Genomic DNA, 12,822 nt, shown 5'->3' with positions numbered 1-12,822 from the left:
CACATGCGAATTGTTTTCCCAGGGCACCCCAATCACGGCAATTTGAAGAAGCAATGTTTGATGTAACTCATTTGTTCCTTTTTATTCTAATCCCTTTCTGTTTTCCAGCAAACAGCAATTTTTAATTACTTGCTTTCCATTCCATTTCTTTACGTTTGTGTAAACTTCTCTTAAAGTCCCCTGCCCCCAGGTGATGTGATTGTGTGTTCATTTGTTGCCTGATTATTATTATTATTAATAATAATAATAATTTCCAGCCGGTTTTTCTCCTGGTCTTGTTCAATGTTTCCTCTTCCTCTTTTTCTATTTTTAGTGTACCTGTGATTTCAATATGCTGAATTCTTACTGACCAGTATTATTAATATTTGTAATATAGATTTCTTTCATTCCCCACTCAAGGACTAGTACTTCCCCTCCTCATTCAGCAAACTCTCCTTGCCTCTTAAAGGAAGACAAAAAGTTATGGCTATTTTTAGATTCTCCATTATAGTCAATGGGCAGAGCTTTGGCTTTGACGTATCTGATACAAATGCAACTAGCAAGTTGAACTGGAAACCACACAGAGTGGAACTGAAGCCGACCAAATTGATTCTTAATGCTACAGATACAAGATGAATCTTGTGGTCCAATATACACCTCTAGTGGACTCTCCTCCTCAGTTACCAAGGAGAAGGAGGAGATGTGAATGAGACCCCCGAAGGCTAGCAGAGCCTTCTTTTTTCAGTCTCCCCCCCCCCCTTTCAGCTCATTCTTCTAACTTATTTGGAAGTAGATGAGGAAGGAGTTTGGGGTGGGAGTCAGTGTGGGTTTTTTTTCTTGAGGGGTGAGTGGGTAAGGTATACACACCCATCCCTACAAAAGGCTTTAGAACTCCAGCACTGCACACATTCCAGGGCAAAGAAATCTCAATGCCCAAGGTGTCTGCTGGCTGTTTTTCCAAAACGGCAACTGCCAAGACAAATATATCAAAGAATTAATTAAAACTTTGGAGCTGGCGAGCTTGTAATAAATAACCTCGTATTCATGGAGAAAGAATGAAGAAAGCCTTCTTTCCAATACATGTGTGATGGCTGCACACACCGTCGTGTTGTTTCAAGAAATACAGCTGCAACATGGCTCAGGTCAGGCTCATTTTCTCGTTCCTGTGCTCCTGGTGGTGGCATGAGCGCCCCATGCCAGGGACCTGAAGAGTCAGCCTGGCTACCTCCTTCCTTCTCTCTCAAAATGAAAGTAAAGACCAAAGCAATCTACCTACCTACCTGTTTTAAGAATTTATAAACTGCTTAATATAGAAAATCAAAGTGGCATGAATGGATGAATTTGCCAATGATGTCCCAGGGTCGTTGTTTTTATGCAACCAGTGTAACTACCAAAGGTTTGGGAGCTTCCTGGGCAAAGCACTTTCTGTTGTGGCCCCTCATAGGAACAGAGGAAGCTGCCCAACACCAAAACAAACTTTTTACAGCCAGAGGGCCACATTCCTTTATAGGCGACTTTCAAGGGGCCACATTACAGTGGTGGGTGGGGCCAGAGGCAAAAGTGCAAAGAGCAACACATATTTGGCCTTTGTCCCAGAGGCTAGTTCTACACATACACACACGCCCCTCACTATCCTACAACCAGGCAAGCTAGAAGCATTATCAAGGACGTCTTCCAGCTAGGCAATTGCCCTCAAGGAAAGTTGGGATGAGAGGCCTAGGTTGGGATGAGGGGGTTTGCAGCTGGGAAAATAGGTGTTGTTTCATAAGTCCCGGAGGCCAGATAGATGAATTTCGAGGGCTGCATTTGACCCCCAAAGCCAGGGCCGTCTCAAGCAGGTCGGGCGCCCTGGCGCTGTGGCGCGGAGATCGCCCTGGTGCCCCGCACCACCGAGACTACCCCTAGAGCCGGGCCTGCCCAAAGCCTGTGGCTTTCCCATCCTTTATGGTAACACAGCAATGTGATGTACATCAAAACAAAAGCATGCTCGAGTCAGCAGCGTTCCTGACTTGAAGCAGTCCTGACTCTGCAGGTATGACTGAACTCTTGCCTTTTCTATAATGGCCTCAGATAAAGACGTAAGATGATGGGCTGCTTCACAAATGCAAGTTCATGCTCCCTGGATATAGCAGAATTAAGTGACGGCTTGTCTGTGCAAATGATTAAATGATCAAATCCTACAAACAGAACAGTCACACCTCATCCAGGGTCAAGCAATATTTTGCAACAGTAGCAGATGACAGGCAAGCATGAAATTATGTACGGTGTGCAGGTTTGTTTCAAAATACTAGAACTTGAGCACATCCAGTGAAGATAAACGTTGGAAGATTGAGGAGAAACTAAAGTAATTCACCATTACGGGATTTGCTCCTACAACATGTAGCAATGGCTGCCATCTTGAATGTTTTTGAACAAAGGCTGGACAATTCAGGCAAGAGAACGCTGTTGACGGTTACTAATTGCTCTGTATAAATTGCTCCAAATATTAAGAGTCAGTATGACTCTGAATACTAACAGCTGGGAATCACAAATGGGGATAGTGGTTTTGTGCTCATGTCTTCCTAATGTGGTTCCTATGAACATCTGGCCAGCCACTGTGAGATCAAGATGGTGGGCTAGATGGGCCTTTGGCCTGATCCAGAAGGGCTCTTGCTATGAGAGTCAACTGGAGTCAGTTTGCATGCACTTCCTGCATATGGATGCAGTGCATAAATAACATTATTCCACCTTACAGGTAGGTAGCCGTGTTGGTCTGGATCGAAGTAAAATAAAAAAAATTCCTTCAGTAGCACCTTAAAGACCAACTAAGTTCATACCACGAAAGCTCATACCAAAATAAAAACTTAGTTGGTCTTTAAGGTGCTACTGAAGGAATTTTTTTTATTATTCCACCTGTAACCTCTCCTACCACAGTGCACATAGAATGGTGACCTGCAAAAACTCCAGTTATTTATTCATTTGTGGCAGCAGGTTTATGGTGCTGGAGCATCAAATCCACTTTAACCAGATGCCGAACGTCTGCCAGGCTAAGTTCAAGGTGTTAGTTTTTGGCACCTAAAGCCCTACATAGCTTGGGATGGGTATAACAGAAAGATCATCTTATACCTTGAGTATCCCATTGATCACTGCACTCTGGCATGTGGGGGCCTCATGCAGACACCACCTTTATTGGGACATCCATTCCACACAATGTAAAACTTGGGCCTTCAAGTGCTGTGGAAGCTACCCCTTTGGAATTCCTACCCTCTAAATATTAGGCAGGCACCTGATCTGTTAGTCTTTCTGGCACCCACTGAAGACCTTACCCAGCCTGCACCTGTATGTTTTTTAAGATCTTTTAAGAACCCAGGTGGGACCCAGGTGGCGCTGTGGGTTAAACCACTGAGGCTAGGGCTTGCTGATCAGAAAGTCGGCGGTTCGAATCCCTGTGACGGGGTGAGCTCCCGTTGCTTGGTCCCAGCTCCTGCCAACCTAGCAGTTTGAAAGCACGTCAAAGTGCAAGTAGATAAATAGGTACCGTTCCAGCGGGAAGGTAAACGGCGTTTCCGTGTGCTGCTCTGGTTTGCCAGAAGCGGCTTTGTCATGCTGGCCACATGACCTGGAAGCTGTACGTCGGCTCCCTCGGCCAATAATGCAAGATGAGCGCGCAACCCAGAATCGGTCACGACTGGACCTAATGGTCAAGGGTCCCTTTACCCTTTTAAGAATTTGCTTTTTAATTGTTTTACTCCTTGTCGCCTGCCACCATGGGCATGATAGATACTTAATTGATCAATAAATAACTGCACAATCTGCATATGACACTATGTGATTGAAGCCCACCCACCCACAAAAGAGCAACAGCATGGACATGGGCCCCATAGCTTTGCTCATGGGATTTTTCATCACAGTAGAAGAGGCAGCACCATCTTCCAAATGAGAGCAGCCTAAAGGGTACAATCCTGTGCTCACTACAGCTCCTATTATAACCACCAACCAGACACTTTTCCAGGCATGTTGCAAGTGGGTCATTTAAATGCAGCCTAGACCTTCCCTCCTGCATCTCACCATGCTCTCGAGAGGTCTTCTCCAGGCTCCCCACTCTCCTGCTTCTACTGAGAGCAGCCTGCACTCCCAGACCCCACACAGGGACAAAATGCTGTGGACTGTTGGAGAGATGCAGGCAGCCTCAGCTGCAAATGGAATGCCCTGCCAAGTTTTGGCATGCTCAGAAGAGCAGGATTGGCCCCGAAGACATTGCTCCCTTCTCCAGCGAAAAAGTGCAGAAATGGAAAAGAGCAAATGGCGGCATGCTTCATTTGCGCTAATTGAACTCACATATATTGCAATGCATTTTCAATCTCCCCCCCCCAAAAAAAATTGTATCCCTTCAAGTGATAGAAAGGAGGTTTACCTTTTATTTCTCCAAAGTTCCCTGATCCCATGGCAAGAAGCTTGTCTTTCCAATCTTTTGATAGTAGCTTTTCAATACTGGGGGTTTCTGAATGAAGAAGAGAGAGAGGGGGGAAAATGTTTAAGTGAATCAACATGACTGACGGCACAATGGAACTCATTAAAAGTCTATCTGCTAAAAATAAGAACTACCCCATCCTGGACCCCAGTTCATAATGACTTCATCAACAAACTGATAAGAGGGGAGAGAATGAAAAAAAGAATGTGTTTTGTCACCTGCTGTTTCAAAATCATTAGCTTTTTCCTCTTACCGAACAAAGCCATTCCATATGACAATGGGCACACAGAAACCTGGCGCTCATTGTTTTTCAATTTAGAGAACAAGTTTCTGCCTATAATGGATGCTTGTCAATTTAAGGGTGTCTGTATGCAGGCTCTCTCTCTCTCTCTCTCTCTCTCTCTCTCTCTCTCTCTCTCTCTCTCTCTCTCTCTCTCTGTGTGTGTGTGTGTGTGTGTGTGTGTGTTATGCAGAGTTGGGGGAGGGAAAATAAATAAAAGGCAAAGAATTAGTGCCTAAATCTGCTACATGTAATTATATCCCTCGGTGTGTTTACAATTACATCCACTTTACAACGTGTTTAAACACAGTGTGGTGGTAAGCACGCTGTGGCAAGACACTCCCCCCCTCCCCAGTAACACTAACACACACACACAAACACACACACATACACAGCAAACTAATAATAACAATGGGGCAAAGTTCAGGATGGTAAACGCTTTGTGATGATGGAAAAATCTGGGAAGAAGACTGAAAGGAGTCCTACAATGTATAAGAACAGCAGAAGAGTTCTGCTATATCAGATCAAAGGTCTACCTAGTCCTCCAGAATCCTCTCTCCCACAACAGCCAGCAACAGTGGACCTACTTTTTTTGGGGGGGGGGCATGTAACTTAAACTATCATGGCACAACCAACAATGAGGGTCTGGGTAACCACTGTTATCTTCTTCAATGGAGTTGAGGAAGCAGCCTTGTCCTGCTGTACAGAGACTGGCATTCAGTGGCAGGTTCTTTCTTTGAACCTGAAGGTTTCCATGCAGCTATCATAACTAATAGCCACTGGCAGAACCTACTTAAAAGCCCTCTGACCTACTGCTTAGGGAAGTTTTTAATGATTGATGTTTTAATGTATTTTTAATCTCTGTTGGAAGCCACCCAGAGTGGCTGGGGAAACCCAGCCAGATGGGTGGGGTACAAATAAATAATAAATAATAATAATAGTTATTATTATTATTATTATTATTATTATTATTATTATTATTATTACTGTCAATCACTCTTTTCCAAGAATCACAGAATTGTAGAGTTAGGAGAGACCCTAATAGTCATCTAGTCCAACCCCCTGCAATGAAGGAATCTCAGTTGAAGCACCAATAACAAATGGCCATCTATATTATTTGTGATTTATTATTATTATTATTATTATTATTATTATTATTATTATTATTATTATTCTCTCTTAAAAATTCTTCTTCTAATGTTGCATTTTAAGTCGTCGTAATCCGCTCTGGGACCCCAGGATGAAGGCAGATGATAAATTATTATTATAATAATGCATCTTGTGGCAGTGACTCCTGTTTAAAAAAGAAAGTGTAGAAGAATTATAGAATCGTAGAGTTGGAAAGGACCCCGAGGGACATCTAGTCCAATTCCCTGCAATGCTGGAACATGCAGGTAGCCCGTCTGAGGATTGAACCCTTGACGTTATCAATACCACACTCTAACCAGTATAACTATACACAGAAGAGCCCCACTGGATCAAACCAAGGGTCTATCTACTTCTCACAGGGGCCAACGCGATGCTTCAAGGATACCCAGAAGCAGCACAAGGAAACCAATTTATTTGTTAGTTCCATATGTATATCACTTGCTTTAAATATATACTTTCAGAATTTTCAGACAAGAGTGGATATCTATCTGTGCGTGTATATGTGTGGGGGGGTTTAATATTTATAACTCTTGCTTTCTGCCTTTGCTTTTTTTGTGCAGATTTTTAATGCATAAGTAAATACAAATGCTAATACAACCCAGAGGATGTTAAACTCTGTTCCAAACAATGTAATTGTATATTCTTGTCAGCATTTAGAAGGGTGCACAATTACAATAGCTTTCAATCCCGCGATTAGCGCTGCATTCAGTTCGAAAATGGAGTGTACTAAAAGATAAGTGCTCCAGTATGTTCCATCTAAATAACAATAGCCACCCTTACTATCTCAATCTAAGACATATAACTGCTATTCTCCACATTTGTGCTTATGTGTATTTTGGTGCCGCCATTTGTTTACCCCCTACTAGGAACGGAAAGAGAGTACAAGTTAACTTTTCAAAGGGACCGTCTGGCCTAGAGACCATGCAATTATTAGCAACTGGTTAATTTCCTCCACTGAAATAAAAAGGCATTACAAGGATCCTTTTAATTTTGTTGAAGTTTTTCTGCCTGCTCCCTCCCATGCCAGCAAAATACTCTCAGGAGTCAGTGACACTACTCAAGTCTCAGGGTAGGACTGGATGTGGGCAATGTCACAGGTCACTGCCCTGCCTATTAGTCCTAACACAGAGAGCACCCAAGCTGGAAACATAGAAGTGTGAGCATGTGAAGCTGTCTTATCCTGGGTCTGACTGCTGGCTCATCCAGCCCATGAGTTGTCTGCTCTGACTGATGGCAGTGGTCAGCCCCAGGGTTTGAGGCTCCTCACTCCCCTGGATAGTCCGTATAGTTAAAGCTATGGTTTTCCCAGTAGTGATGTATGGAAGTGAGAGCTGGACCATAAAGAAGGCTGATCGCCGAAGAATTGATGCTTTTGAATTATGGTGCTGGAGGAGACTCTTGAGAGTCCCATGGACTGCAAGAAGATCAAACCTATCCATTCTGAAGGAAATCAGCCCTGAGTGCTCACTGGAAGGACAGATCCTGAAGCTGAGGCTCCAATACTTTGGCCACCTCATGAGAAGAGAAGAATCCTTGGAAAAGACCCTGATGTTGGGAAAGATTGAGGGCACTAGGAGAAGGGGACGACAGAGGACTAGATGGTTGGACAGTGTTCTCGAAGCTACGAACATGAGTTTGACCAAACTGGGAGGCAGTGCAAGACAGGAGTGCCTGGCGTGCTCTGGTCCATGGGGACTAAACGACTAAACAACAACACTCCCCTGGATTATGGGTTTTCCATTCATGCTGCCTATCCAGTAAGGTGGTATATAGGGAACCTATATCCCTCCAGTTGCTGTTGGGCTCCAACTCCATCTACCATATCCAATGATGACAGGATGATGGTGAGTTATAGTCCAACAACATCTGAAGGTCCTCAGGTTCCTCATCCCTGCACTAGATTATGTGTCTGGTCAGGTTTTCATTTGGTTGTCCAAGAGGCTACGTTCGTCACACCGCTCAGTAGTAGAGGTGAATATATGGTTTGAAGGCACTTTACACAGACAGCTTCTGGTTCAGCTTTCTAGATGGGGAAGACCCAGATTTAAATACCCAGCATGAAACTGCCTGGGTAGCCTTGGTCAACCAAACCATACCTAACTGACCTTAGGACTGTTGTCATAATTACCAGTGTACTTCCTTGTCTTAAATGCCACAAGTGGTCAGTGAAGCAGGAGAATTTATCTGACCTCCTGCCAGTGGCATTTTTGTGGTTTACTGGAAGGGAGAGCAGAGAAGCAGTAGTGAGGTTGTCACGATACAAACTTGCCGGTGGGAGCACCAGGTGCGAGGTCAGATAAGCGCCACCACCCTACCCCATCCACTGTTACTGGGCATAAGTGGTACAATAGGGCTAGCTTTGGAGCTTGGCTTTTGGGCACAGCAGTCCAAATCATAGGAAGGCAGTGTTATGCTGGGATACATTGCACCTATTCCAAGCTCCGTTCAGGAGTGGGAGTCCTGGCCCCCTTACACTCCTTTTTTGGGACTTACCCTAACCTTGACTCGGCTAGCTGAGCCCTGGCTGAAGACCTACACTGGTGTAATCTCTGGCTGAGAGAGGGACTTCGGCCAACTAAGCAGGAGAGACACCTATTGCAAACTCCACTCATCCTGGTGGACCTTGGGTTTGGATCGCTCCCTAAATGTCTGCTTAGCATGCTTAGCATGAAACGTGTAGCATTTTGTACCTTGGAAATTACTATTAATAGTCACATTTATAGTCCGCTTTTCTGCTGCTCCAGAGAAGCGGACACGGAGCAACGGATTCAAACTACAAGAAAGAAAATTCCACCTAAACATTAGGAAGAACTTCCTGACAGTAAGAGCTGTTCGGCAGTGGAATTTGCTGCCAAGGAGTGTGGTGGAGTCTCCTTCTTTGGAGGTCTTTAAGCAGAGGCTTGACAGCCATCTGTCAGGAATGCTTTGATGGTGTTTCCTGCTTGGCAGGGGGTTGGACTGGATGGCCCTTGTGGTCTCTTCCAACTCTATGATTCTATGATTCTATGATTCTAAGAGCACTTTGCTTTAAGTAGGCTTGGGTCCACCTGTTAAGTTATTTACCCCAAGTTAAGAAATCACCAGTCAACAGCAACTTGTAAATGCTACGTCGACTGCATTTCAAAAGACGTAATTTAAATGAAGACGGCTGCAGCTCAGAAACAGAGCACAAATGCTTTGAATGGAGAAAGTCCCACACATGCTCCCTGGTGTCTCTAGGTGGGACTAGGGGAGACCATTGAAAATCACTGCCAGCCACTGTAGTGGTCTGACTCAGTATAAGGCAGTTTCCTAGGTTCTTGTATGTTATTAGTGTGCAGGACACTGTCCAGTACAAGCTGGAGCCTCTACGTATTTCTTATTAAAATGCTGTCCCCTGAAAGGTGGTGCATAAACTATGCAATAGAAACGAACAAATGCATACTTTTTGCCTAAAAACAAAGGCCTACACAGCTAACAATGTGCTTAGAATGAACAACAAGCATTAAATAAAACACAGGACGGGGCAAAAGAAAACCACCATAAGCCAGCAAAATTCAAAACTTTGGGAAAAGAAACTTTCTAATATTACACTTCCCCACAAAAACAATGGAAGGCCAGGGATGAGGAACCCAGGTGGGCTTTCTTTTGAAAGGTATTCCACAACTGTACTGCCATGCCTGAGAAGGTTGTTTGCCAACTTTCCATATCTAAGGCAGTGGTGATTTGGAGAGGGGCCTCCGATGCTGATCCAAGCATTCAGAAAGTATATATAAGATGGATTATTCCCCCCTGTGCCTCACTAACAAATAGACTGTATTTTGCTAGTGAATACTTCATCAAGAGTTAAAAAGAAAACCCAACAATCCTGAATAGGTTATCTAAAACATTGCTATTTTCTTTTTTTCCCTTTCTGCTGTTCCTTAAAAAAAAAAAAAAAAACAGAAAAACCTTGAGCAGTAAGTAAACAGGCCAGAATACCATGGTATTTGCAGTAGAAGACTGTCAGTCATTAAAAGCTAACAAACCTTTGCAAAGCAGGAATGCAGCAATAGAAATCCATTGTGAACGAACAATAGACCACAGAACCTCCAGGCACCAAAAGCAGACCATTTTACTTCTAAGTCTATTGTCAGCAAAGTCCTGACAAAGCTTTCCCCCTGCAGCTAGACAAAATATTCACCCTAGTGTGCTCATAAAGAAACCGAAGACTTCTGTGTAACTTGCAGAGTTAAAGCAACAGTAGCCCAGTTTGGGATGTCAATAGAAGCAGTTCACCTGCTGCCACCATACAGATATGTTGGTTACAGATTCGTATTTGCTTTTAAATAAGAAGTGCCCTCAAAACAAGCAGTTCATTCAGGCTAATGTTGGAATAGGCATAGGAAAAATAATTCGAAACCAGGTTTCAACGTTCTCGGAATGTCCCAAACTTTATTCATTCGTTAGGTTAGTGTTTGATTTGTGCTTTTTTTAACATAATTCACATAACCACCCAATCAACAAAAAAATAACCTCAAAGCAGTTTGTGGAAGACAATGTAAAATACTCACTAAGAAACACAGATTGAAAAACAAATTCACATAAAATGTATCAAAATATAAATGAAATGGGTTGTTTTAAAATAAACATGCATAATAAAATTCCATGTTAAAATTGCATGCCTCAGCAAAAATGTTTTTAGCGGGGGTCGAAAACGGTATAACAAAGGGGCTTGCCTAACATCAATGGGCAGAGAGTTCCAGGGAGTACGTGGTCCCACAGTGGATTGATTAATCACAAATGCCCTTCTTTCAGGGCACAGTAATTCCCCAGCCCCTCCCCACTTTATCACTAACTGTCATTTCTGCTTTTCTTTGCCGTTCAACTCCTGCTTTGCTTTGCTTCTCCTTTCTACACCTGACAATGAAGATCTCATTTCATGCACCTGACAATGTGAGCTTGAGTTGCAGGATGTTATGCCATCTTAAACTGCTTGGATTTTAAGGTGCCACAAGACTCTTTCTGCTGTTTTTCCTGTGAAGTATGTTAGGCCGGGAAAGACCAACCCAGTGGCTCCAAAACTTATTTTCCCACAGATCCTTGGCAGATCACTTAATGTTGTTGTTATTTTGGTCCATTGCAGATTGTGATGTACTGTGCTAGACCCTGCATGACTTTCAATTGCATTTTTTATTTCTCATAATATTGCCTTTCATTATATTGCAATTTTAATCCCACATGATTCAATTTGCAAATTTTCTTCAAAGGCATGCTGCGGAGCATCTGAACAAAGACTGGGGGCTGCTGGGCGACAACAATTGGGGGTCCCTTGGTTAGGCAAAGGTTGCCCAGAGAGCTTCATTGTGCACCTGGGTCTCCTGCTCCAATCACTAGGCAATATGGCCTCTTTTCAGCCCTCTCTAGTGAAGGCCCCCATTTCTTGGAAGGAAAAGGAAGGCTTTGGAGATGAGGAACATACAGAAAAAGAGAAGTCACACCTTCTTTAGCGTCCGATGTGAACTATCCAGTTGCTCTTGTATCAGGACATATATTATTTTGACTAATGGGGGGCCTGTTCCTCCTTGGCACACACACCCCTCACTGCTTCCACTCATCATTTTTTCCCTTGCTCTCTCCCTCCCTCTCCTTGACAGCTGCCTCCTCATCATCCCAACAGGTGCTATTAGGCCCTGAACAAAGGCTAAGGCTTTTAAGCCACTGGTTGTTGACAAGTGAAAAGGAAACAACAAATGGCCCAGCACTGCTACTCTCCCCGGGTCACTCAGCCAACGGTAATCGCTATCATTTTTATTTATTAGTTCTGCGGCACTGTCCTCTAACCTGCCTTCGCCCGCCCACCTCCCCTCCCTTCATTCCATGACAGCCAGGAGCATTTTAACTTTTAATAAAAAGGGGGAGAGCTGCGAGCAGCTCCTGAGCAAGCTCTTTCGTTAAAGTGCCTGGCTAATGAATGTTGTCCATTTAGATCTGGATAATTTATGATGTCAGCAAAGTGTGGGTGGGGAGGGGAGTTGGAATCAGAGCCCAGGCATTAGTTGGTGCGTCGAGCTGAGCTGAGAGAACAAAAGGGAGGAGGAGGAAGAGGAGAGAGAGAGAGAGAGAGGAGGCAATCTGAAAGATAATTCAAGAAATGATCATGAATATAGCCTATCCGCCACTGTTAAACTTCCTACCTTTCCACATCAGTGTGCTGGTCAAGGAATCCCTATGCACATCGCAGAAAGACAGACACACAATCATAGAACTGTAGAGTTGGAAGGGACCATGAGGGTTATCTAGTCCAACCCCCTGCAATGCAGGAATCTTTCGGCCCAATGTGGGACTCGAACTCACAACCCTGAGATTAAGAGTCTCATGCTGTACTCTCTGAGCTTTTCCAGCAGTACCTCTGAGGTCTATGGCAAGGATTGGGGAACTTCAGCTTTGGGGGCCAAATGTGCCCCCCCTCATATCCTCTCTATCAGGCCCACAGGACTATTCTCAAACCACACCGGCCCTCCTCCACACCTTCCTTGAAATGTTTTTGCCTGGCTGGAATCTATCCTTGAATTCTGATCATGCCTAGATGGAGGACAGAGAGGGGTTATGTGAGCACATGTAAAAACTAGCCTACTGCACAAAGGTTCAATTTGCACCCATTGTTCCTTCTGCTCTTGCTTGTGGCCCCACACCCCTTTGGGCCTAAAAATGTTTCCCCACCTCTGGGCTATGAGCAATGTTGCAATCTAGGGTACATGCTTAACTCAAGGATAGTTCACATGGTGCAGCCTCCAATTCCCATTATCCCTAACCATTGGGTGTGCTGGCTGGGATTACACTGACTAGTGGGGGTACCTGGATACTGCAGAGATTGAACCTGGGACCTTCTGCATGTGAAGAATGTGCTTTGCCACTGAGCCATGGTTTCCCCCTCTTAAAGGAGGCCAGCCTATTAGGTGCAAATATTCCCTACTTGCTTTTCATGGGATACACAGATCCATAA

At 44.1% G+C, this 12,822-nt stretch overlaps 1 protein-coding gene across 14 annotated transcripts in view; it reads right to left on the bottom strand.

The window, feature by feature from the left end:
- Window positions 1-12,822, bottom strand: part of SOX5 (SRY-box transcription factor 5) — a 729,285-nt gene that overhangs the window by 196,577 nt on the left and 519,886 nt on the right. For all 14 annotated transcript variants that reach the window (XM_060279172.1, XM_035127886.2, XM_035127887.2 and 11 more), the window contains one exon: window positions 4,373-4,459. In XM_060279172.1, the coding sequence (XP_060135155.1) occupies window positions 4,373-4,459 (87 nt within the window). The remainder of the gene's footprint in view (window positions 1-4,372; window positions 4,460-12,822) is intronic.

The sequence above is a fragment of the Zootoca vivipara genome, chromosome 10 (genome assembly GCF_963506605.1).
Source record: "Zootoca vivipara chromosome 10, rZooViv1.1, whole genome shotgun sequence".
Lineage (NCBI taxonomy): Eukaryota > Metazoa > Chordata > Lepidosauria > Squamata > Lacertidae > Zootoca > Zootoca vivipara.
Note: the sequence above shows the minus strand (reverse complement) of the source record. Positions and strands in the feature narration are given on the sequence as shown.